The following is a 26,490-nucleotide window of genomic DNA, read 5'->3' on the forward strand; positions in this document are numbered from 1 at the left end:
CCCACAACGAAAAAAACAGAGACGTACAGGGCTTCACAGCAATTTTAAGTGAAAACGTTCAACTTAGTACCGAGACTGGCGAAAATAGTCTTGAAAAAGTATTACATTTACATCATCTTCAAAGATTCCTAAAAATGAACCCACAAATTCTCATTATTACATTAACATAACTCATATAATTTGTGCGTTCAAGAGCAGGTAGAGCTTGGCGGATGAGATAGAAAAAATGCAAGAAAAAAATCACACTAAATAAGGGTTAGTTATCCATTTAGAAACGTATTACTGATTTAAGTTTCAGCAAATACCACAAGCTAACTTTTTCTTAATTTGTACAGCTGTAGTAGCTTCTACGAGTAAAGCATACCACAATCAAACATAAAATTTTAACATACAATTAAAAATATCAATAAAATACTACACATAATCTCATGCAAGATGACAAAAAAAAATAATAATCTTATGCAAATACAAAACAATAGAACATATTTCCATTAAAAATATAACCGAAAAGAATACTGAAAATAAAATAATACAATGTCATAAAATATAGTTGATAACAAATAAAAATTCAAAGACGTAAAAATTAGAAACAAAAGTCAAATGTTAACAAAATAAATATATATGATCTAATTAAAAAACTAATTATATTTATTATATTCAATTTAGAATAATTTCAAATGTTTTATAAAATTAAAATATAACTTAATATAAAATCATTTGAATGTATACTCACTCGCCCGTAAGGCGGACCAACCCCTAGCAGTATTATAAATATTTCTTTTCAATTGCAAAAACTTTGATGTGGCAAAATTTTAATAATTGATATAAGGAATATTAAGTAAAAATTAAGTAAAATATAACTTTTACTTTGGAAAATATAATACTAAAAAGAGAAAATCAGAGATACAAAAAAGTGTTCAGAACAGACCAAATTAAGTTTTAAACTGTAACACAAACACCATAAGCCTTTTAAGATTCTCATTACATATCAAGCATCAAATGGTCTCAGGAGGATGAATGGAAAAAACAAACACCATGTCCAAAACACAAACACCATAAGTCAAAAAACCAAATATTATTTTGGTTTGATTTTTTTTAAAAAAATATTATGATTTAATAATAAACTTTATCTTACCTCATGTCCAAGAATGGCTTCTTACCCAGGTTGAGAACCTGTCGTCCTGTTCAGTCGTCGTACGGGGATTGTCTGTTCATACCTGCCAACTGGTATCGTCTATGTCTGGCAGATATGCCGGTGCTTCCTGTATCGTTGTTTAATAAAAATGTATTAGTCTTTTATAATGTTAAGTGAATGTATAATAAATAAAAAAAATTATAAATTGTACCAAAAACTGTATGATTCCTCAGAAGAGGGTGATCAAAAGCAGGCTGTTCGTTGATGTTGATGCAATCAACGATATCCCCATCTGGACTCTGCGATTAAAATACCAAAAAACATATCAATAATAATTGCATAACTGAATCACATTATTATTATTATGATTTTACAGATACAATTAATAATTAAATAAAATTACCATGATCGTTACGACCGGCAGCGTGGCTGCAGTGCGCGCGACTACGGCCATAACCAAGAAAAGAAACCCCATGCTCATCGCCATGCTATGAAAAAATTAAGAGCTTATGTTAATATCATATGATCGTGACAAATATTTAGTGTTCTTAGAGTCTTTTTTACTTCTTTTTTTGCGGCTTTCTACGAATTATGCTTTTAGTTAGCTTTGATTAGATGCTCTAAGGTTTTGATTTCTTCAAAACTCAATGTTTCTGCTCGTGTCATTACTGGTTAATGAAAATTCACATACTTAACAAACAAAAAAGAACGTAAGAGGTCGTTTTGCACTGAGGTCATTATGTAATTATATAAACTCTAGAATGTAAATATTTCTTAAACTCATACATAATTTATAAATAATTTATATAAAAATTAAAATATTTATGTAATTTTATAAATTCATTTATTAAGATCTATATATATATATAAAATCACTTTTAATTTAATAATGAAATTTCTATTAATTTCTTCAAAAAATTACTAAAAATCCACAAAAATGAGTAAAACGTATATTTAATAGAGTAAGAAAAATATTAAATTGAATAACACATTGATGATCTTAAAAGAATGTTTAAAAGCATTGATGAATTTAAAAAGAATTGATTGAATAACACTAATTAGTGAAAACTGAAGTTCCTTCCAATTCAGCCCAACTTCTATATTCAATACCTCCATCTTAGTCAATTTCATATTAAAAACATATTTTCACATAAAAGATAATAATAAATCGTATTGTAGTTTTCCATTTCGTCAAATTTTTAATTTGTGATACAAATGCATAAAAAATATTTGATCCTTTTAGTGGTTAATGATGTGGTAAAAAGAGTTGTGAGTTCATATAAATCTTATACCATAGTACCATAAAATTATAACTACAAAAGTTTAATATGTCTTCTAAATCAAATTGTATTTATAAGCATTTTTTCATTGCAAAAACTTTGATGTGGCAAAACTTTAATAATCTATACAAGTAAAATCAAGTTAAAATTACGCAAAAGTTAAGCAAAAATTAAGTAAAATATAAATTTAGTTTGGAAAAATATAATACTAAAAAGAGAAATTTTTAGCTTAATTAGTTAGCAAGATAGAAAATGAAAACTCATCTCATAAAAAAATACTTAAAATATAAAAGTGTTAGAAATTTTTCAAAAAACAAAGATAATTCGTAATCTCTTTTTTTCTTGGACAACATATAATTCATAATCTCTAACTTAAGATGTATAGCATTATTAAACTTTCATGAAGTTGAGATATATATTGAAATTATCAGAACTTAAACTGATACATGAAAGTTACGCCCAAACTGTGTCATTAAGAGAGATTGTTTTCCATTGTTTCCAAACTTTGTTATTAAATTGATACATGAAAGTGACGCGCATACTTTGTTATTCAGAGTTTAATATATAAAAGTACGTGACACGTAAACTCTATAAATGTTTAAAATGAAACTCAGTCGCGTATGGCGCAGATTCTATTCTAGTAATACTTACAAGGGTACAATTAAATCCTCGAGTAATTACAAAATAATTCAAGTTTCATTGTTTTCTAAATATAAAATGACAGTCTGGTGTTGACAAATCTTGATTTATAAAAGCATGAAAAAACTGACATGTCAAAAATAAATAAAAATTGTAACTGCCAATCAAAACTTTTTGTTTCTCCACGTCAGTTCATACAACTAAGTAATGTTTGGCTGATTCTCAACGTGAAAAAAGCCACAGTGCTTTTCTTTGTTTTTTTTTTGTTCAGTTTTATTCTCTATGAAATTGAAAGGGCACTCTAATTTCTAATTTCATCAGTTGGTTGTTTAATTTAAAATGAGATATTAGAAAGCACAAACAAACAAACATCCCTCTGAGAGCCATAATGTCACAAAAAACAAACATACGTAGATTAAGTCAATATCCATACATAATCTGTCAATCTTAATTGCTGTTTCATCAAATAAGGGTCTGTGATATTAAGTCAGTATCCAAACACTAGTGCTTTAACAAAACCAACGTAACTAAAAATGGTTACACTTGGACAGCTAAGGTCTCACCACTTAATAAAGTCCTATGACTAAATTCGTGAATATTTCTAACAAATATCTCAAGGGACTAGTCAAGTAATATAATATAACTTATCTTAAGGTAAAAAATTAAGCAAAATATAATTTTTATTTTGGAAAATATAATACTAAAAAGAGAAGAAAAAAATTAATTAGTTTTTTTTAATTAGCTAGCAAGATAGAAAATGAGAATTTTTTTTTTTGAAGAATAGAAAATGAGAAAATCACTAACAAGAAAGGTAAGGAAGTGTGAGCAAAGCCCCCAAGATCCAAGGATCGCCAAGGCTAACTCTGTATACGAGAAGCTTCTTGCCTCCAGACTCAAGGAGCAGCGTGATCGCCGTAGTGAGAGTTTGGCAAATATGTTGTTTATTACAAATTTAAGCTTTTCTTTGTGCTCTTCTTTTATGTGGTTATAATACATATAGCTTGCATTTGTAGAGATTACTTAACCTCGATGATGATAATTTTCATGTTTCTATTATAGACATGTTTCTAAATTTAGCTACACGTTAGTACATCTAATGGTCACTACCATAATATAGTTTTGGTTGTGAGAATAAGTGGGTCACTTATTCTCAAATATTTTCATACAAGTATCTTATAAAGACTTCGAGTAATTGTTTTCTTAATATAAACATACAGAAGCCAGTCCTAAAATTCTTAAGGCTAGAAGCCAAAAATGAAAAATTGGCCAAAAAAATGTTGTTGGGAGATATCGAAACCCGGTTTGGATAGAAGTACAAGGTCTAATCAACCACTACACTGAAGACATATTGGTTAAAAATGTGGCCGGTTTTATTGATAATAGCTGGCGGCCGGAAGCCATTGCTTCTATTGCTTGGGCCTAGGGCCGGCTACTTCGAGTGAAATGCGACCACACTTGTAAAAGTCTGAACACGACAACTGCACATCCCGCTGGATGAGACCAACCATCGAAACAAAAGATCTAACGTTGGAAAGTGTGGCTTGTGCTTTCATGATATCAAACAGAGTCATGCCAAAAGCATTCTTGATGTTAATATTGATCAATTTCACAGGCATGAGCACAGAGGCGGACCCACGTTGACCAATAGTGGGTCAGCTACAACATGTTAAATATAACTTTCAGCTGTTTTGGTATGTTGTCAATAGGTTTTCATAGTTCATTTGGTTAACAATCTCCTCTTCTGACCCACCTAACCAAGGTTTGATTCCATGTTACACCTATTTTATACTAATTTTATTCTTAAAATTATTTTCGTTTTGGACCAAAGCCCAATCTTTGACACCCCTTAAATTTAGAGTTGGGTCCGCCACTGCATGAACATATAAATAAACTCCAAACTAACATTCTCAGGGTTTTCCAAATAAAAAATATGTTTGTCCCTTCATTGTTTCTATAGTTCACAACATCTTCAGAGGATTTCGAGGCAGCGAATGTGATAGAAAGTTCATGATCTCAGTGTGTTTCAAGCCTCTCATACACTGGAGTCTAGAACGTGAGTCTAGATCAATTGGTGACAACTCATCCTGGAGGAGTGTTGTTAAAGGGTGAGGTTTTGGGTTTGAGTAACGCCAAGCGCACCAACAACCTAATTATGGAGTCAGAGAGAACTCATAATGGAAGGGTTGGGGTCGGTGCTCTGCATGACTGTGACCGAATTCCGGGTGAGCGGGACGGGTTGTCATAATGAAATTCGTCAGGGAGGGTGTTGTCACATGCATTGTTTCTGACGGAGAACAAAGATGGAGAGGGCGAGCTAAAAGTTCCATGAGATCAAGGTAGCCACAGTTGTCTTTCGTTCCAAGTTTCGAATTATCTCAATTGTTGATAATTATTAGGAACTTCAGGGTCATCTTCATGGGTAATCATCAGATTAGAAAAAGTTAACCATTTCTGAATATAGCTTTACTTGACTATAAGAAACACGTGATACGTGTGATACACATAAGATGACAAACCATCACAATGAACGAAGAAAACACATTCAGATAAGTCTTATAACAAATTACTCAGATATTAGGAAACACTTTTTTTGTTTAACGCTGAATCTTCATTAGAACTCATTACAGTACAAACCAAGCATAACATTCTACTCCTAAAGTTAGTGTTACCAGCCACGCTGACCCAAAACATGAACTAAGTTGGTTAATTGTTGTAATCCAAATAATGAACTATGTAAAACACACAAAAAAACCGTAGGAAGTACAATAATTATCCTCTGTTTTTTTCTTCTCACGTACGTACTCCTTCAGAATACCATGGATTTATTACTTGTGGAGTGGGCTCTTCTTCTTCACCGTCTTTTGTTTCTTATTGTTGTGATGCTGCATTTACCATTCAAGTTCAAAATCAAAAGTTTAATTTCTCATCGAAGAATTTTTTTCCTTTGCAAATTTATCTAACAAAAAAATGAAGTTAAGTTACTTGCCTTTTGTCTTTCTGCAGCCTCCTGGTCTGTTCTCTCTTTCCAGCTGCTCTTTCTTAGTTTTATGGGACGGTTCCCCACATACTTACCTGTGTATTTATATGAAATCAATTGACTTCAATAAAATGTTTCAGTGGCAATGGTTATGAAACAAAATCATATAACTAGTTCTGAAGAAAAACAGTGAAATAAGATATCAAGATGAATCAACACATCAAACAGATGCTTACCATTCATTTCTTTTAGGGCAGCAGCTAGATCCGCAGGATTTAAGAAACTCACAAACCCATAACCCTTGGTTTTACCAGTTCGCTTGTCTCTAATGACCTGTCACGGTAGATGAGAATTTTATGTTCTGTAAAAGCTTTTAACCACACAAAAAAAAAACTCACACTAAATACTTCTCTTTGTGATTCAACTAGTAATGATCCGTGTATACTCTAAGGTCAACCATGTTCTGTACATATTGCAAATGCATCACAGTTGACGTTTTTAGCAATATAACCAACCAGAAGGGAGAACAATTATTGTAATCATATGAAGTCTTTCTAAACATATGTTCATAGTAAACCACGCATGAATCATCACAAAACCCGAAAAGGAGGAGAGATATACACACTTAACTTTGGCCATATTGAAGGTTGGGAATCGAGCAAACGCCTTGGAAAGAACATCATCATTTACTTCATTCCCAAGATCACCACAAAACAGGCGATAGTCATCTGACACAAAAAAATGTGGAAAACAGAGTTATAATAAATCCATTTTCACCCAAAGCCTAACAGTGATAACAATCAGAGAACTCAAGGTAGAGAAGAGGAAGGGCATTGCTTACTTTCTGGCCACTCTGCAAGAGTAGGATCCTCCCAAGACTGTCCAGCAGCTTTACGAGGAATAGCTAGCTCTCTTCTTAGTCTCCGCTTTGTGTGAACGGTTTGGCTACTAGCCAAAGCAGCTTTCACATTCTCAAGCGCTTCTGGTGTGATAGTTAGTTACACAACTGATGTGCCTGTGTATATATATGATTGTTAGACCAGCTCCATCGGAGCTTCTTAATCGAGGTTCTGAACAAAAAAGTGGAAAAAAATAAATGAAAAAAGAAAATAAACCAGAGAACCGCTCTTTAAATTGGGACTTTAAGGATCGGTAAGGAACCTTACGTGTCCCCTTCTAATTTGACGTCCTCTGTATCTCTCTCCTCCGTCGGAGTTTGATGCGAAATCCCGTTTTCTCTCTTCTTCCACCGATCTCTCCATCTTCTCTGGCGATTCTCTGTGATTCTTCGATCTCTCCATCACCTCTGTCGATTCTTCTATCTCTCCATCTTCTCTGTTGATTCTCTGTCAATTCTTATGTCGATCTCCATCTCTGATGAATCTCAACGACGACAAGGTTGAGAGGTTCGATATTCCTCCATGACAGGTTACTCTCAGTATCATCTAGACTTGTGATTATTTTAAAAAAAATTATTTTAATGTCTGATAAACCGAATCTTGTTTGTTTTTATTTGGTCAAGTTAAAGAATTTGGCTGTTAAGATGCTTGATACAACTGGTCATCAAGGAGACAAAGAGTTTCTCGTGGAAGTCCTAATGCTCTCCCTCTTGCGCCACGAACACCTCGTGACTTTGTTTGGTTACTGCGCTGAAGGAGACCAAAGACTCCTCGTCTATGAGTACATGCCTTTTGAATCCGTAGAAGATCATATCCACGGTAACGAGAACTATACTCTTATTCATTAAAGTATAAATCCTGAATATTGTTTTTTTGTTATGGTCAGGTTACGGATCTGAAGAAGAGGTTTTAGATTTGAGCACAAGGATGTAGATAGCTTTAGGATCAGCCAAAGGGCTAGCGTATCTTCACAACGTAGCACAACCTCCTGTGATCTACAGAGACTTGAAAACCGCAAACATATTGCTAGACCATGGCTACAAACCAAAGGGCTTGCTAAGTTTGGTCTGAGCGGTGACATGTCTCATGTCTCTACTAGAGTCATGGGAAGTCATGACTCGCATGGTTACCACAATGGCGGATGAAGAAGACGAGTCTCAGAGCATTGAGCCCACGGGTAACAATGATTTTGTAGTAAGTAGTATCTAGAGAGAACAACAATATGATATCTAATAAGTGAAAGTAATCATGAAAACCTTATGCTAGTTGATGTGTGACTTGTTTTGATCAAATGCAATCAGTTTGTTAAAAAAATTTCAAGAACCTCTTTTGAGGTTCTCCCATTGGACCATAAAAAAATTAATTACACTAACAAGGGTTCTAAACTTTTCAAATCACAAAATTAACTATTAAATTATTCATTAGAACCTATAATGGGTTCTAACCATTGGACTTGCTCTTAGTTACACAACTAGAAATAGAAAATTCTGGAGAATGGGCTTTAAATATATGGACCGAGCCCACTAGTTTCTGAACAAAATCAATACTAAACAAATAAAGACCAGGTGGAGTAAGTGGCTAAACCGGTTTAGAAGCGATTACTGGAAAGGCCAAAACATTCTTGAATAGAGCTAACCGATTTGTTCGCGATTAGGTCTGGAGTGTGGACAAAAAAAGGATCTGGAGTGAATAAAGATAGTGAATCTGAATCAATCATGAGAAATGGAATGAGATTCTGCTAAATCTAATCAAATCTATACTATTATTTGCGAAGTAAATTTTCTTAATCGAGCTCTCACGTTAAAAGTTAAAGTGGTCAAAGTCGATGATACCCTTAATGAATTTTATTATATAATTAAAAAGGAATTTTTATTAATGATATATTTTTAAATAAGATAATTCTTATATATTGTGTTGTTATCTTAAAACATATTTTCAATTATAAAACTTAAAAATAAGATATAAAAAAATTTATAATAAGTGGTTAAAGTCAATATTACCCTTAATAAATTTTATTTATAATTAAAAACGAATTTTTATTAATAATATTAAAAAAATTAAAATTAAATAATTCTTCTATATTGTGTTGTTATCTTAAAATTTATTTGTTCAATTGTAAAAGTTAGGAAATAACATATAAACAATATATAATTATTAAATATTAATCATCTAAAAACATTTTTTATGAAGATATTTTCTAAAATGTTTCTAATATATTAATGTTTTTTTTAAATTTCAACACAATAATAAACATATATATTTTAATGAATTTTATTTATAATTAAAAACAAATTTATTTTAATAATATTAAAAAATTTCTAAATAAGATAATTCTTATATATTGTGTTGTTATCATAATTTTTTCAGTTATAAAAGTTTGAAAATAACATATAAAAAATTTATAATTAAGATTAATCATCTAAAAACATTTTGTATAAATATATTTTCGAAAATATTTCTAATATGTGAATGTTTTCTTTTAAAGTTTCAACACAATAATAAACATATATATTTTAATGAATTTTTAGTCATATATATATATATATATATAATTTCATGTTTGATTTTTTTTTCTAAAAACATAAATAATAAGTTATCATATTGATTTTAATTAACAAAATATAAGCTAATAATATTTTTAAACGATTAAGCCCGCACGTGCGGGCAAAACACCTAGTTACAGTATATTGACAACAATTTAAACGAATTAATAGATTACGGTATATTGACAACAAACTAAACGAATATTAAGTAGATTTATAGTGCTTTAGTTTTACATTTTGGTTTAAGTCTTTTAATATTAATTTATTATTATATTATAAATCATGATTATAATTATTGCATTGAAGACTTATAACCCATAACTAGATTTTGACCCGCGCTTGGGAAGCGCGGAGTTTTTGGATTATATTGTAATACAAAATCTTAATATATCAAAAATATAATTTTTAACAGTTATATAATCTATGAATTAGTTTATTTGATATTTTATATGTACATTTTTATGTAAATTTTTTTAGGCATGGGAATTATATCCGGATCAAAAAAATAAACCAAACCGACCCGGAAATATAGGTTTAGTTCAGGTCTAGAGAAGATAACCTATTGGGGTTTTCTTTTGGACCCGCAGGTCTTTGTTTGAGTCAGGGTCCTACCCTAGACCCGATCATAAATATGTTGTGTTTATTAGATATATTTGGAGATTTCGAATATGTTTCCAGCATTATAGATATTTTTTTTAGGTTTTTGGTTTACGATTATAGTTTTTGATTTCAGGTAAATTTTCAAATTAAAAAAATGGATATTTGGATAAAATTTTGGGTATTTTCAGTTCAGTGACAGATTTTGAATAAGATTTTGAATTTTTAGGTATTTGAATTTTGTTGGGTATTTGTTTGGAGTTTCAAATACTTTTCGTGTTTCAGATATTTTTCAGATTTTTTAGATATTTCGAATTTTCTTAGGATCCTAAATACCTGAACAGATGTGGACCCATTACGTCCATATCGGGTCCAACAACCTTTTGATATATATTTTTAATATTATTGTACAAAAACATGGTTGATGAAATATTTTTAGAAAACTCATTTTTAAATATGAAAATATCTATCAAACTATAGACGGTTGAAAGTTTAGTATATAATATGAGATTTTAGTAGAAAAGTTTATATATGATATGATTACGTTATTATAAAGGAATGAAGAAGTTAAAATGTACACATATATGTCTTGTAACTTCTCTTGCTTTAAATTATATATTATATGATAAACATGATAATATAAAACATTAGTTTTAATTCTTTTATGATTAAAAGTCAAAACTGTAAATATAATAATAGTAATGATTAAGATTTAGGAGTGATATTTGAATAAATAAAGAAATTGAATAAATTATTGTTAGAGAAATATATGGTAACATATTGTTAGTCTAATTTTAAGGTAAGACCAAAAAAATTAAGTCTAATGAAAAGGTCCAAACAATCTTTATAAGTAGATTTATCAAGAATGCTTCTCTTTTAATAGAATAGATTTTATTTTATTTGCTAATTTACAATATTTGATGTTTGTAGTGTTTTTATGAAAATTTATTTGTGACGGTTTAAATCTCTATTAAGATGCAAAGTTTCATACAAAAAGTAGTACATTGACAAATTAAGACAATCTCTAATAGTTCACTCTATTTTTTATTTTAAAATAGAATAACTTTTTTGAACTTATTCATAGTTTTGGTGGTTATGAGTTTGGTTATGGTGTGGTAGTTTTGTTGTTTTTGCCCTACCTAGAAATTGATCGGTATTGTATTGTGATTAGTAGCTCGGTTTTAGTTGTTTATATCATTAATAAATCCCGTCTCTTTGGACTTCATCTATGATATTTATCGGCTTTTTTTTTAATTTTAAGACATTTCCAACTCTATTCTATTTTTTACTATAAAAGGAGTTTAGAGTAAAAATATTTTAATAATATTTTATTTTTACTTTATAATAGAATAAAAAATAAGTTTACTCTATCTAAAAAAATGAGTTTAAAATAGAATATCCCTTATATATTAAAAGAGAATCATTTAAAAAATGATAACCTTTATTTTTGTATTATTTACAAAATTAGCATGCTGAAGTGGATTCATTAGAAGGCTTCAATTCCGACGTGGCACTCACAGAATGAATGTGGTCGTACCATATTCAAAGCTCTTATTCACCTAAGAAAAAAATCATTTCCTACCATATAATAATGTTTCCACCGACTACCATAATCGTAGTTATAGTTATAGTTATAGTTATTTACATCCCAATATACCTGTCTTAACTTGAATCATGCAACTTATATGTCCAACAACGCAATAAATATGTCTTACATTGTATGATTTCTTTTTTTTTTATGATAACGATTATGATTATAGTATGCATAAGTACATAATTTGCGCCATTTTTGTCTTTGCTTTGTTGTATTACATTTGTACCTACAAAACAACAATTTTTGAGTTATTGTTCTTCTCATCACCATTGTCCATAATATAGCTCTTCAATTTAGTCGAACATGTTACAGAGCTTTTCACTGGAAATTTACGGAACACATTCCATATTCAGAAGGTCTCATTCCATTGTATATATGAAACATAGAATATATATCAACAACTTATAAATTAATTTATATTAGTTGGTGAAGACTTAATTATGGATGCATTCCAATGGTGAAACATGATGCAATTTCAGCCATTATATAGTTTAAAGAAGTAGATTATTTCTCTCATTTTGGGTCGTTTGTTTGACCAATAACCATTTTAAGATCGTTGGTTTAATGTACGATTTTAATATGATTTAACGTATAATCTATTTTTTTAAGAGACATTTACTTTAGATTTGTTGAACTTATATGTTATAATGGGTATATACACATGCATTTAATAGCTTAAATAAATATAGTGATGATAGCGGATTCATGGTTTCACAAAAGGAAATATTTATATTAATGTAAGAGTGTGTAGTTCAAGGTCAAATTTTATATCGGGCAACTTGAATCATGCAATTAATTATCTTTATATTTTAATTATTTAAGACTTTCAATAAAAGGAATGTACATAGTTATTCTGAAACTTGGTTACCAAGTCTAATATTTTTTCATGCAAGTAAATAAAAAAAATATATGCAATTTTATGAATCCCTATTCTATATTAGTGTCTAACTAAAATTTTATTATATCAGTGTAACTGAAAGTTTCCTATATGTATTGCTCATTATGCAATAATTGGCCGAAATTTACTCCTTAGTATAAAAAGTTATCTCTTATATATTAATAGAAAAACATTAAAAAAATTGTAACGTTAAGTTTGTATTATTTATAAAAAACCTAATTAGGATGTCAATTTGATTTACATAGCATCATAAGAATCAATTGAAAAATTAGTAAGTCCAAAATCCAATTGCTAAAAAAACTTATATTAATCCAAACATAAATGTATATATTATGGTAAACTTAAAACTCGACGATCTCATTAAATTAATACTCGGTGATCTCCCTAAATGAGATTTTCTTTAAATGACACAAGGTTGGTTTATATTGTGATCCAATATAATATTTTTTTTTCTATAAGAAAGTGAAGATATACTCTTAGTTCGTTTTATTTAGACAACAATTTAAATCAAAATTTGCTATATATATATATATATATATTATGGCTTAAGTATTGCATGCTTTTGCTATAAATCCAAAAGTAATGATTTTTTAAGTGTTAGTTTTTTTTATTAATAGCAAAGAGTCAATTTTGATATAAAAAATAGCAAAGAAACACAGCTATTCAGAATTGTTTTGTTAATAAAAGAAAAAAAAAGAATATTGTTCGGTTCTCACGCCTTCCTCGCCTACAAAAATTTATATAAAGAGTAATACATAAATTAAGTTGTTTTGTTATTACCAAACAAACTTATATATCAAATATTTTTCCTTGCAACACAATTCTTTAAAACTTAAATTATGAAATTTATATTGAAGATTAAGAAAAAGCTTTGGCACCTAACTTATTTTTTTTGTAGTCTAGGAAAACATTAATAGTAACCTTTCGTAGTAGTTAATGATATATATCACGTTAACCTAACTTTCATCATTTACAAAATATCAGTTGCAAACAAATAATATTATCATCTTTGTACTTGGCCCTTAAATATAATAATAGTCGGGCTGTAAAATCTTTTGTTGTCTTAATGTGGCCCATAACCAAACTATACTTTAAATTATAAGCTTAATCCAATTTGTAATTATCTTTTTAATATTTTAATTTTCCATCTTATGTTGTCAAAAAAAAAAATCTGATATTCTGAAAATTAGTGTAACTTCAAAATCGAAAATTTATAAATTTTATTTACTGATAAGTTAGTAAAATAAAATATCCAATTGTATCGGCCCAACATATAGATGATTATATCAACAATCAAAAATTATATACATATATAAACAATTCGATCATATATAAATTTTAAATTTGTCAATACAATATGTTTAATTAGACAACAACTACTTATTTCGAATTATCTATAATTGAGGTCGCTTAAATGTTTTTTTTTTTAAATTTCAACTGAGCCCAAGGAGAGTCAATCATAAACTGCCTGTTTAAATAAATAAGAAACGTTTTCACAAAGTTAATTCTTCCACCGAATTTTTAAGCTTGGTACAAAATTTTGAGTAAGTTCTATATGGTAAGTTTAATTTAAGATAACAGTATACTTTGTCAACAAGTATATAATTTTGACCATTGAAAACAACTTGCCAAATATGTGTGTGGTAGTTATTGAAAATTTACATAAATATTGGTTCAATGTATCACACTAAAATATGGTTTTTAAATAATTAATGCTAATTATTTTAACATTCTAAACAATCCGAAAACTTACATATGCGTACTATATATTTACGGTTGAGTTTTCCTTGGAAATATCATCAACTTTTTCACAACTTTTAATTTATGATTATAGGAGTATTAATGATATCACATTTTAATTGTTTGATTTGGGTTTCTATATTTTTCTATGTGTACCAAATATTTATACTTAGTTAATTATTCTATATTGAAAAAAAATATAAATACAAATATATTTTGACCAGAAACACATGTATTCAGAAATCATGAGATTTTACAATATGAAAACATAAGTTTTTTTAATAAATATTTCACACTGCGCCAGGCGCAGGTATTATCCTAGTCATTAGAGTATAACTAAGAAAAAAGATAAACTCTATCTAATCTACTGACTAAAGGACGAATACGTTGAATTGTATTAAACTGCTATAAACACTGATTCCCAGAGCAAAAAAAAAAAACACACAGACAATATGAAACTCGAACCAACCAACAAGCGTATCAACACCAAATCTTCTTAGGTTTTAGTACTATAATACGACTGACTGAAGAAATAATGCAAGACTGAAATAAAAGTGAAATCAAATAACTGACTAGTACTATAATTCAAAAAAAAAAGACTGAAATAAAAGTGCAAGTGGATCTAAAACACTATTAAAATTAAAATGTAGCCCCTCCCAGATATAGAGAAAATCCACAGGCTTAGCCAAATAAAGCAAAGAAAAGAAAGATTCCAATTAAAATTTAATGCGATTTCTTATAGATACAAAACATACCTCGTACGGACGCACATTGTCCACGTTGTTCAATAGCTATAGCCCATTTTAAAATTCTGATGGCTCAACAACACAACTGACTATTCTAGGAAGCTTTTAGTTGAACTCACATGTGACGTAAAGCAGCTACACGTTCCCATTCTATTTGATCTCAACCGTTTTTTAGAGTCAAAACATCATAGTCTTTTTTATAATGCTTGAACAGAAGCAATCATTTTCAGATACATCTCCCTTGGATACTCGATTTGTTTTCCCTCTTTGTTTTCGTCACAAGTGCAATGCAATAGGGGCGATTCAATCATATAAGACTAGCTAGTTTTGTTCCAAATATGCAATTAACAAAATTTTTAAAATAGATGCTATTTGTTAAACTTTTTAATTATTTTAAAGAAAACTCTGAGATTATGTAATAAAATTGGGCAGTGCCACAATAGTAACACGAGTTAATAAAATACATGGTAAAAATAAATAAAAATTGCTAGGGAATGGTAAAAGTTTAAATATTCTAAAAGTGTCAAATCCAAGTTCGGCTAATAAGAATTTTGTGTCACAAGATTAGCTGTCATCAATAATGACAATATGATCATATTTTGTTCTTTTGTAATAATAGATCGGTTTTAGATTTACCTCTACAATTTTATATTTTGTGTAACAATTACACTCCTGTTTGGTGTAAAAAAACAATTACACTCATGTTTGGTGAATATCAAAGTAAGGGAAAGGAAAACTAAAATAACAAAATATACAATATGTACACGTAAAATTATTTGGACAACACTTTACATGTCGCCATGACAAGACTCAGCGACATCAAATCCATAATTTGTTGTCAACTGTTCAAACGGTATGTTTTGTATCGAAATGTTAGTAGGTTAGATCTATACGTCACTGTAAATCCAATTGGCTATTGAAGAAGTACTTTATATCAGCATCACAGTTTTAGGACAGGTTCAAACGAAGATGAGTGTGTATACATTATTTCAACATATATACTTCACATTTCGAAAATTTTATAAATAAGTCTTAGGGTTTTATATGTACATACGTGATACGTATCGCTTAACCTACTCCCGGGTTTTCTCTCATCTTCATGAATCATGGGCTTTTTTACCTTCGTCATATATGGCACTTACACGTGTACTCGCTGTCAGCTCTAGACTCTAGTATCCGTTCGTTTAATAACGACTAACTTACTTTATATCTAAATTATCACTAACTATATAAATTGTTTAGCTAACCTAACCGAATTCTTCATCTAATATCACTTTGGGTTAGTGTTACTGGTGACAAAAACTGTGGAATAACATTATTTTTTCTCATTCCTAAAATACACCATTTATAAGTAACAAATTTCTATTTGTATTTATTGTTCTTTTTATATAGAATTATACATTAAAAATGTTTCTTGTTATAAATAATTTTTATTTCTATTTTTGGTTCGTTTTTGTAGAGAATTATACAAAAATGTTTCTTATTAAATGTAGAAAACAATCATCTCTTTATTTTATTTGTGGTTATTTTTTCCTATTTGTTCATAAAATTCTTATAATGGTTTACCAGTTAGATCCTTAATCACTTAATGTTCGAGAATCCAAGATATAGAAAAAAATTAACGATTGTGTATCATTTTTTTAAAGAATTGTATAACATAATCATTCTCAGGTTAGCTTTGAAGTTTGAATCCTTCTCACAAAGATTACAAAGTCAAACGTCGTGATCGAATTTTATAAACCGTTGATTATGTATCACCTAGACAATTCTGATGTACAAAAGAGGCCCTAATTAAAATACTCGTATATAATCTAAGTTCATACGTTAAGACCAGATACAATTATCCAAGCTTATTCCATTTTTTGGTTATAAAAGGACAAAACGATAGTCTAATAACAATAGATAACGGTAGATGGAGTAAAGTAGGGATATTACATTATACAAATACAAAGGCTGGTGCGTATAAATAGCTACAGATGATACGAGCGTACTTATTTGTCGAAGTTATATGACATCATTAAGTTTCACTGTGGTGATACTTAGCCATCATAGGCTGACCTTGCGCCAGTGCGGCTGTATGTAGAGGCGGCTGCAAACACGATTGGGTTATTTGCTTGTTATTGACCCTTTTCCTCTTCTTCTCGTAGCTAACGCCACGTGCTTTAGCCTGAAAATCTCTAACCTCTCTTAGGAAAATCCTGACTGAACTTGAGCCAAAAGGGCTGATCTCGGGAGCTCCACCGTTCTCCTCGTAGGCGGCACGGAGACGACCGATAAGAGCGTCAAGTGAGCCCCAAGCTTGTCGGAGAGGACAAGGACAAGGCTCCGGAGGATCTGGGAGGCCAAAGAAGGCGCAGTTTTGGTTGTGGACTTTGGTTTTCCCGAACTGGTCAAGGTAACGCAGAAACTCTATGACGTGTGCGCCGCTGCAAGACGGTAGAGAGAGTGGTGGACGATGGTTTCTGAGGTATTGGCAGAAAGTGTTCCAATCACGGCGTTTCTGGTTCTCGTAGCGGCTAGTGGTAGGAGGTTGTGCCGAGAGAGTGGTACTAGGGTTCTTGTTATTATGATTTTGAGAAATCGAATCCATATTTTTTATAATAAAATATCTAAACTAGGGTTCGAGAGATTAGGGTTCTTTTCTGGATACTGAAATATTTAGGGGAGCATAAATTAAGTTTTAGAACTTTGTAAGTAAGATGGAGTGGATGGATCTAACTTCTTGGCTTACAAAATAGTTAAAAGAGAGAGACAGAGAGATGACTTAGATACTTCCTAGTATTATTGAGGTAGCTGCTACAGAAAGATGGATTCAGAAGATTGATGGTGATGGTGATAGTGGATGTTGCACAGAAATGGTTAGGGAAAGAAGACAAACCTGAGGAAGAGATCTATCTCTTGCTTCTTAATTTGAAGATGAGAGATATAAGTGGAAGAGATCAAAAGAGAGACTTCTTTCCTTTACTTAATTATTCTTTTCTACTATTGTTTTGTTTGTGTGTTTCCTCTTTTCTACTATAGAGAGATAGATAGCAAAATGCATTCACAGTTGTCCATATATATATAGCTGCAAAACACCACATGGTCATTTATATTGAGATAGGGAGAGAGAAATATAAGTCGTCAGACTGATCATCATACATCATAATTTTTTTTTCTATTTAAGACAAAACAGGAAGAGTAAATAGGAGAAGAGGACTCATTGTTACACAATGTATAAAAAGATAAAAGGACAAAAATTTGTTATGATTTTCATATGTCCACATTTTCAATTCTTTTTTCATATATGTTATAGTTGAATTCGGACCAAAGTTCACATATGTGGAATATTGTGTATTTATCTGATTAAGATTGACATTTATTTTCTGCAATTAATTAACTGTGTTATATATTCCTGAAAATGATGTTTGATCCACATTTATACAAAGATAGATTTGGTTATTACACTCGCTATGGATGCAGTCGATCCGAACCTATCCAAGTATTGGAAAATCGAAAAGTATTCATAGACTAGTTCTTGACAATATATACTCAAAATTTTTTTATCTATATTATAGGATAAAAGAACAATATACTTTTTTGTACTGTTATTTTTCAAACAATTCTAATACCGATATTCATGTTTTCAAACAACTCCGAAATTTCAGTTATACACCGTGAGGTCACAGATGCTCTTAGGGAAGTTGTCTTTCAAGTTAAGAGACTATCGTATAACGACGTTCTCTTTTGTGGAGATTCTGCCAATTAACCTCTCCAGGAAGCTAAAGAATTTTGTTCCATTCCCAAGGAAGAATCAGTCTCTCAAAGATGCTCATATCCAAACTCAGTTGGATGATAGCATGGAGCTCATCAAAATAAAAAATTTCGTTTCCAATATATCAATAGACTAGATTACGTTTTAGCTGATAGGTTAGCTAAGGAAGCTCGTGTAAAAACTAAAAAGGCCCTCTTGTGTTATTTTCTGGTGTTAGCTCTCTTATGTACAAACTTCCCTTAGTAAATAAAATTTTCTGATGATGAAAAAAAAAAGGGAAAATTGCTAAAAGAGAACAAAAAAACAAGGTTGTTGTCTCTTTGGTATAAAACCAATTTTGTCTATTTTTTTCTCCTTTATATCCTTTGTATTTCTGAAAGCTAATGAAATAAATAATTTTGTTAATCAAAAAAATTATTAAAAATATAAACAATTAGTAAAACATCCATATACACAAGCTGGTAATTTTCTTTTGTTCAAAAACTTGGTAAATAAGTTTTTTAAAATACGTTCTACTAAAAATAGAATGCGTCTTCTACGAAAAATGGTATAGTAGAAAACGATTTCTAAAATAAATACGTTCATCTACTTTTTTTAAAACGTCCATTTTACTATTTACTAAATTTCTAAAAAAGAGGAATGTGCATTCTACTAATCGTAAAGGTATCCACTTTCCTTCCGAATGCATCTTCTATTTTTATAAAGTATTCTAAATTTCGGGGAATGTGTTTTCTACAATGTACTCTTACGTCTACTCAAAGTAGAAAGTGTATTCAGAATTTTTATCATTCTTCTAAACTTTTAGAAGTCGTCTTCTACGGATAAGAATACCTGATTTTTTGCGAAAATTAATGAAAGTTCAGTTAAGGAAATATTCTAAAAATCTCCTAAAAATATTCTAACTTTCTAAAACGTGTTATGGTCGATTTTACTTGAAAAAATTAAAAAAAAAAAATGATTCTCCCTTCTCTTCTTCATCAATCTATGGTTTTTCCATATTTTTTCTTTTGATTCTTCTCACAAACTCTTGTTCTCTATGATGCATATCTATAGCCTTTTTCTTTTATTGTTTTCGATTGCCTTTCAAATGTTTTTTTTTCCTTTTTTCCATTAAGTTTTCAAAAAAAAAAATCAAATTAACTTTTAAATTGTGTTTAGTTAGATTAAATATAGGGTTAGTTTTGAGATTATGAAAAAAATTATACTATTGAGACAACTTCATGTTGGTTTTATACCAAAAGGACAACAACTTTGTTTTTTTGTTCTCTTTTGGCGATTTTCCCAAAAAAAAATACACAGTGAGGCATAACCATTATCAACTACTGTTTCATGGTGATTGCCATTATGAAGGGCTATTTGATAATTCAAAAACTTGATTGTACAATTGACTAAAAATAAAGACTCTTGACTCCGAAACTGTAAGAAACATAATAATTTGTTTTTCCCAAGGGGCTATTTGATAAATCAAAAACTTTGATGGTGCAATTAACTAAAAAGAAAGACTTGGACCCCCAGATTATATAATAAACATATAATAATCATTTAAACCTCATTTCTCTTCTTCTTCACACTCGCAAATCCAGTCATCTCCGCCGCCGTCAAACCATCACCGGAAACTCTCAATAGGTACTTTGAGACGACAGTGCCTTCACCCGACTATCTCTCTATCTTCCGAATCTAACTTCCTTTCTCACAGGTTTCTTCCCAGCTTGCGATGGACGTCGGCAAGAAGGACTCGATAGCATCCGATTCATCAGAGCAAGTGGTGAATCCATGGGAAGTCGCCGCCAAAGACGGCGGCAAAATCGACTACGACAAGCTCATAGACCAATTCGGCTGCCAGAGACTCGACGATTCGCTGATCGATCGCGTTCAGAGGCTCACTTCTCGTCAGCCCCACGTCTTCCTCCGCCGCGGCGTATTCTTCGCACACAGGTTCCAAACTCGTGTTTGATGGTTTAGCTATGCAATTGCGTTGATGGGCATGTAGAAAGTTATGTCCTTTGTGGATTTTGATTTGAACAGGGACTTCAATGAGGTGTTGGATGCGTATGAGAGAGGGGACAAGTTCTATCTCTACACTGGAAGAGGACCTTCTTCGGAGGCTTTGCATTTAGGGCATTTGATTCCTTTCATGTTTACCAAGTAAGTGACATCGTAAAGCTATTGTCTTTACTCTTTTAAGGTAGATGGGTCGTGGGTCAATGCTTGTTCTTTATACTCTTTGTGTAGATACTTGCAAGAGGCGTTCAAGGTTCCTCTGGTTATACAGCTTACGGATGATGAGAAATGCATGTGGAAGAACTTGTCCGTTGAGGAAAGTCAGAGACTTGCTAGAGAAAATGCTAAAGATATCATTGCTTGTGGGTTTGATGTCACAAAGACTTTCATTTTCTCAGACTTTGACTATGTTGGCGGGTGAGAAAACTCATTTGAATCCCATTTAGATTTTTTTTTTGTAATGTGAACTGATGATGTGAGAAACCCTTGTGCGTGTGTGCTGTAGTGCTTTCTATAAGAACATGGTGAAGGTTGCAAAGTGTGTAACACTTAATAAGGTGAGTTTACTTACTCTCTGTCTCATTGAATTGCAACAACGTGGCTGGTATGCTTTATGTTCATTTTTTTTTGTATCTCCTTATCTGCTAGGCTATGGGAATCTTTGGCTTTTCTGGCGAAGATCATATTGGAAAACTCAGTTTCCCTCCTGTGCAGGCATGTCTTTCTGTACCTGTTGGCATGTGCAGGTGTAGTTTTATAATGCATAATAGACTGTTTGATGAATAAGTTTCCATATGCATTTGCAGGCAGTTCCATCATTTCCTAGCTCATTCCCACACTTGTTCCCTGGCAAGGACAAGCTCCGTTGCTTGATCCCTTGTGCAATTGACCAGGTGTGCTGTTTTCTTACTTTCGATCTTGACCCGTTTGTTTTCTAATCTCTGTGTGTTATTGTATTATGCTGCTTTTGTGTGTTTATAATCAATCTTTTCTGTTTTGTTTTACTCAGGATCCTTATTTTAGGATGACTCGCGATGTTGCACCTCGGTTAGGCTATAGCAAGCCTGCACTGATTGAGTCATCATTTTTCCCTGCTCTGCAGGCAAGTATACTTTCTTTGTTAGTCTTTTAACTGAAAGTGATAGAGGTATGCTTACACCAGGCCTTCACGCTTTCAAACTATTGAGTATTTTGTTCATTTTATTCTCGCAGGGAGAGAATGGAAAAATGTCAGCCAGTGATCCTAATTCAGCGATCTATGTGACTGACACTGCAAAAGAAATAAAAAACAAGGTATATTCAGTTCTGTATTTTGGTATTGTTTCCACAGATATTCATTGTCTGGTTGGTCGACGCCTGAGTGAATACTGAGGGCAGTCACTTATGCTGTAAACTACAACTGAGTTTCGAACGTAAATTAGAACTCCAATCATAAACCAGATGATTGCTTCATGTATCTAACTTGATGAAGTTTCTATATACAGATAAACAGGTATGCTTTCAGTGGTGGGCAAGATTCCATCGAAAAGCACAGAGAAATTGGAGCAAATCTGGAGGTACTAACACAAACTATGAGCCAGTTTTTGGCATATATCTTCTCTCTGTTGGGTACTAACGACATTCCATTACACCTATAGGGATATTATCTAATTGCAGTTCGAAATGACGTACTCATCTTGATACTTAAAAAGTCTTTTTTTTTTTCCTATTAACCTTTCTTCTATTTTTTATTCACAGGTGGATATACCAGTCAAGTATCTTAGTTTCTTCCTAGACGATGATACTGAACTTGAACACATAAAGAAGGTAAATTACGTCACACTTTCCTCTAGCTCTTGTTATTAGATCATTACAGAGAATGAAAGGATGCTTATAGCTGTCGCAGTGTGAGTATGCGACATTAAAAAAAAAAAAGTAATACACATTGTACTTTGTTTTAAGGAATATGGAGAAGGGAGAATGCTAACGGGAGAAGTAAAGAAGCGACTCACTGAAGTCTTGACAGAGATGGTTGAGAGACACCGCATGGCTCGAGCTGCTGTTACTGATGAGGTGAACACATCTATTTTAATAGAGACCGGTCAATCAGGTTTTGTTTTGGTTTGTTCTAACGAAAGAAATATAATAATAATAATAATAATAATCAGATGGTGGATGCGTTTATGGCCGTCAGACCTCTTCCAAGCATGTTCGAGTAACTCAATAAAACCCCTTTTTGGCTGCTCTGCTGCAACTTCTCATCAGAGACTTTGAATTATTCTTGAAAGGACGAATCGATTCTTGAAATGTTCAAATAGACGTTTTATAAATTTATGTATTTACAACGAGAACCTTTTTTTTTTTTGGTGTTTAAAAATATGAAACAATATCACTCTCTATTACATTTCGGTCGTTGGAGTTTAACAAAAATCTATACACAAATAACTCGATAAACATGAAAGGGAACAGATGTATCAATTGTCTTTACCATTATCCTTGAAGATGACGGGGGCCTTGCATCGAGAGCGACAATGGCTGCAAAATGGCCGAGTGTAGAGATTGTTAAGGACCACTTGGCATTCTCTTTCCCCGATGGTATTGAGCTTTCCTGGCAAGAGACGTGAGAAATCTCCTAGTGCACGTTGAACATGTAAAGCTACTTCACAATCAAAGCATGCAAAGAACCATTTACTTGGATCTAACTCCACCTCACAAACGTCGCACCAGATCTTGCCGTTACCCTTTCCACCACAGTATAAAGTGAGAGGGTGCTCATCGCTCATGTGGCGTATCTCCTCTGGCAAAGTAGCACAATAAAAACACAAAGAAAAGTTACAAGTATCACAATCGAGCATATAGTCAGCTCGAGTTCTCTTACATGCATCACAATAATGATCGTTTGTTTCAAGAAAATATAGGGGATGCAAATGCCGATTATGGACCAAGGGCTCGGAAAGGGAAGCACAGTGTAGATCTACATACTGATATTCCATACTAATTCCTTGCGATGTGTATGTGAAACCATAATTTAACATTTCACAAAGGTTGCAATATATTATCGTCTTATCATATCTCAACGTGTATGGTGCAGGATCAAAGAAAAGTCTTTTCTCCATAAGAAGATTAGCACACTTTTCATGGAGAGAAAAATAACATTCCGTGCAACTGTAGACAGGGCCAATTAAATTCCACCAGACGGAAGCAAGCTTCACATTGTATGAAGTCGTCATCATGAACCTTGAGGAGCCTTAAAGTATGTTCGCTATGGCTGAAATGACGTATCAAATTATGTTCCACCACCTTGAATGGCGCGATGTCTTGGATCTTCTCATGTGTCCCTTCCAGTTCCTCATAATTCCATGTAGTATAATTTGTTGCGCAACGCGTGTGAACTGTGTAGTTAGGGCAAACCGAGCAAGAATAAGCTCCATAGTACTGACTTACATTTCTCCGACAAACTCCACATCGCCCCCCACGACCATGATGATCATGACGATTGATGTTTATGACGTGGGGAAAGCCGATACAATGTCCATGGATAACAAAATCACACTCTAAACATATATAAGGCCTTCTTCTGTGGCCATCAATTCCACAAACCTTGCAAGTAAAGGCGAGTTTACTTGAAATGAGCCTAAGTGTATGAGTGTGAGTCTTGGAATGATCAACAACAAGAGGTGGTGGAAGCTTTGTACAACTAAGGCACAGAGTGAAATTGCAAATAGAACAATGACAAAGCATCTCTTCTGGTCGCGTTGAACATAAACGGCAATCTTTTTCGGCATGATCATCATTTCTAAGTGACTCATAGGCAATTATCTTAAGAGGGTGACTAGAGTGACAAGGATGATTTACCTCTTTGGAGAGATGAACGCAATCCAAGTGAAAGTATACATTGTTGCATTCAGGACATGAATAAGAAGGTCCACTTATAGATTTCTTGCATACTTCACAGTGGACCTCTTCCTCCCTTCCTTTCTTCAAAAACACGAGTTGATGGTCATGACAGACCGGGTGTTCAATAGCCGAAGGTGAGGGTTTAATCCCACAAATGAAATCCACTTTGAACTCACATGTGGGGCATGTATAATATGGGGACAAAAGCTTTTGTCCACAAAAATCACATGTACCATCTTCCGTTGGAGAGTCATTAGTGAGCAAGAGGGCATGCTCCGGGTGACAAGGGTGGTGATTGATCTCTACTGGAGCTTCCGCACACTCTTTATGGAGCCGAAACCTACGGGAAACCATATTTTTATGAATTAACCTACAGGAAACCTCGTTGCAAACGTAGCTGCCGTACATGATTCCTTCTAGGTGGCACCAAGCACATACACTTTTGGTAAACATAGCTATAGGGAAAAGAGGATGCACGTGAACAGGTAGCTTATTTATTGATGATCTTGTGGTATCCATGGTGTATGTATGTGAATAAAAGAGATTTTGTTTGGTTAGATGGATAAAATGGGAGGTGAAGACATCGTCATCATTTATACCATTGTAAAAAAAAATTATTAATACCCTTTTATCTTTTGAAAAAAGTAAAGAATCTGCAGATTTTTTTTAATGAAATAAGTTAGATTTAGAAATCAATTTTCTATAGCTTTTATTTAATGTTTTCAATTTCTTTGATAAATTACGTAAAAAATTAAAACCACACCCAAAAGATTTACAATCTAACTTTAAAGAAAAATATAAAATTACAACACCAACCAATCAATCTATTTTTCGGAAGTTCAAAAAAAAAAGAAGCAAAGAATCAGATGATTCTTCCATCAAGACACGACAAAGAGGGGGAAGGAATGTCGTGGATCATAACTAAAACCTACCTTGTACTCTTACTCTTTGCTATTCTTTTCTTGGATTTTAAACCCAACACACATAAAATTAACTTGTAGTTTTTCAATCATAGGATTCTTTCCTCTTTTTCTTTGCTAATTTCTATTCTCCTTTAGTCGACGAATGAAAGGGAGAACAATAACTTTTTAGACAATTCTCTCAAATAACAATTTTTAAGTTTTTATCACAAAAATCGATTTTAATAATAAAAATGACCAAAATAGTTCATTTTTATTTTAAAAATTTTAATATATATTTTTTATTTTTAAACATTTTAAACTATATGCTCAAAACTTTTAAGCATATAGTGTAATTGAACTTCCGAAAAACTTCACAAAAATCGATTTTAATAATAAAAATGACCAAAATATAGTGTATATATGCTTAAAATACACTATATGCTTAAACTATTTTTGAACTTTTAAGCATATAGTGTAATTAAACTTCACAAAAATCGATTTTAATAATAAAAATGACCAAAATAGTTCATTTTTATTTTAAAAATTTTAATATATATTTTTTATTTTTAAACATTTTAAACTATATTTTTCGGAATTCTCTCAAATAACAATTTTTAAGTTTTTATCACAAAAATCGATTTTAATAATAAAAATGACCAAAATAGTTCATTTTTATTTTAAAAATTTTAATATATATTTTTTATTTTTAAACATTTTAAACTATATGCTCAAAACTTTTAAGATATTAATATAAATATATTTTTATCTTTTAATAAAATTTATTTTGGTCATTTTTTTCTTTATTCAAAAAAAAATTAAAAAGGGCTATAAATGTCTTCGTGTCGCACGGCCTCTTAGCATTAGAGCATGATTATCGCGGAAGATTAGTGGGTTTCTTAACAAACTTTA

The 26,490-nt window shown here is 31.5% G+C and overlaps 4 protein-coding genes and 1 pseudogene across 6 annotated transcripts; 2 read left to right on the top strand and 3 right to left on the bottom strand.

The window, feature by feature from the left end:
- Positions 1–5,601: 5,601 nt before the first annotated feature.
- Positions 5,602–7,043, bottom strand: LOC106443881 (RNA-binding protein 42-like). The gene is made up of 5 exons (XM_022717615.2): positions 6,873–7,043; positions 6,662–6,759; positions 6,268–6,364; positions 6,041–6,126; positions 5,602–5,936 (listed from the first exon to the last, which is right to left on the bottom strand). The coding sequence occupies exons 2-5, from the start codon at positions 6,668–6,670 to the stop codon at positions 5,880–5,882; spliced, it is 249 nt and encodes an 82-aa protein (XP_022573336.2). The 5' UTR covers positions 6,671–6,759; positions 6,873–7,043; the 3' UTR covers positions 5,602–5,879.
- A 137-nt stretch (positions 7,044–7,180) lies between these two features.
- LOC125606975 (serine/threonine-protein kinase CDG1-like) lies at positions 7,181–8,195 on the top strand. 3 transcript variants are annotated; one of them, XR_007338211.1, is made up of 3 exons: positions 7,181–7,459; positions 7,560–7,749; positions 7,817–8,195. XR_007338211.1 is itself a non-coding variant. In XM_048776261.1 (2 exons), the coding sequence occupies exons 1-2, from the start codon at positions 7,512–7,514 to the stop codon at positions 7,861–7,863; spliced, it is 285 nt and encodes a 94-aa protein (XP_048632218.1). In that variant the 5' UTR covers positions 7,472–7,511; the 3' UTR covers positions 7,864–8,195. The 3 variants fall into 3 exon arrangements, 1 of the variants encoding a protein (XP_048632218.1); XR_007338210.1 differs by having other exon boundaries at positions 7,190–7,459; positions 7,554–7,749; XM_048776261.1 differs by lacking the exon at positions 7,181–7,459 and having other exon boundaries at positions 7,472–7,749.
- Positions 8,196–16,933: 8,738 nt separating this feature from the next.
- On the bottom strand, positions 16,934–19,360 carry LOC106443882 (protein LIGHT-DEPENDENT SHORT HYPOCOTYLS 2). The gene has a single exon (XM_013885434.3). The coding sequence runs from the start codon at positions 17,636–17,638 to the stop codon at positions 17,066–17,068; it is 573 nt and encodes a 190-aa protein (XP_013740888.1). The 5' UTR covers positions 17,639–19,360; the 3' UTR covers positions 16,934–17,065.
- Positions 19,361–20,285: 925 nt separating this feature from the next.
- Positions 20,286–23,184, top strand: LOC106438983 (tryptophan--tRNA ligase, cytoplasmic). Its single transcript, XM_013880316.3, has 13 exons — positions 20,286–20,428; positions 20,499–20,737; positions 20,828–20,947; positions 21,035–21,220; positions 21,309–21,360; positions 21,452–21,517; positions 21,610–21,696; positions 21,813–21,905; positions 22,016–22,096; positions 22,288–22,359; positions 22,541–22,609; positions 22,745–22,855; positions 22,951–23,184. Exons 2-13 carry the CDS (start codon positions 20,517–20,519, stop codon positions 22,999–23,001), a joined length of 1,209 nt encoding a protein of 402 aa, XP_013735770.2. The 5' UTR covers positions 20,286–20,428; positions 20,499–20,516; the 3' UTR covers positions 23,002–23,184.
- Positions 23,150–25,825, bottom strand: LOC106438984 (annotated as a pseudogene).
- Positions 25,826–26,490: the final 665 nt, after the last annotated feature.

The sequence above is a fragment of the Brassica napus genome, chromosome A3 (assembly GCF_020379485.1).
Source record: "Brassica napus cultivar Da-Ae chromosome A3, Da-Ae, whole genome shotgun sequence".
NCBI lineage: Eukaryota > Viridiplantae > Streptophyta > Magnoliopsida > Brassicales > Brassicaceae > Brassica > Brassica napus.

Bases quoted from the DNA above. Each gene is read 5' to 3' on its own strand.
- LOC106443881 (XM_022717615.2), bottom strand. The intron at 6,127-6,267 runs GTAAGCATCTGT...ATAAATACACAG, and splicing joins TGCCCTAAAAGAAATGAATG to GTAAGTATGTGGGGAACCGT. The intron at 5,937-6,040 runs GCAAGTAACTTA...TGGTAAATGCAG, and splicing joins AGGCTGCAGAAAGACAAAAG to CATCACAACAATAAGAAACA.
- LOC125606975 (XM_048776261.1), top strand. From the start codon at position 7,512: ATGTCTGATAAACCGAATCTTGTTTGTTTTTATTTGGTCAAGTTAAAG. The intron at 7,750-7,816 runs GTAACGAGAACT...TGTTATGGTCAG, and splicing joins CGTAGAAGATCATATCCACG to GTTACGGATCTGAAGAAGAG.
- LOC106443882 (XM_013885434.3), bottom strand. From the start codon at position 17,638: ATGGATTCGATTTCTCAAAATCATAATAACAAGAACCCTAGTACCACT.
- LOC106438983 (XM_013880316.3), top strand. From the start codon at position 20,517: ATGGACGTCGGCAAGAAGGACTCGATAGCATCCGATTCATCAGAGCAA. The intron at 21,361-21,451 runs GTGAGTTTACTT...CTTATCTGCTAG, and splicing joins AGTGTGTAACACTTAATAAG to GCTATGGGAATCTTTGGCTT. The intron at 22,856-22,950 runs GTGAACACATCT...AATAATAATCAG, and splicing joins GAGCTGCTGTTACTGATGAG to ATGGTGGATGCGTTTATGGC.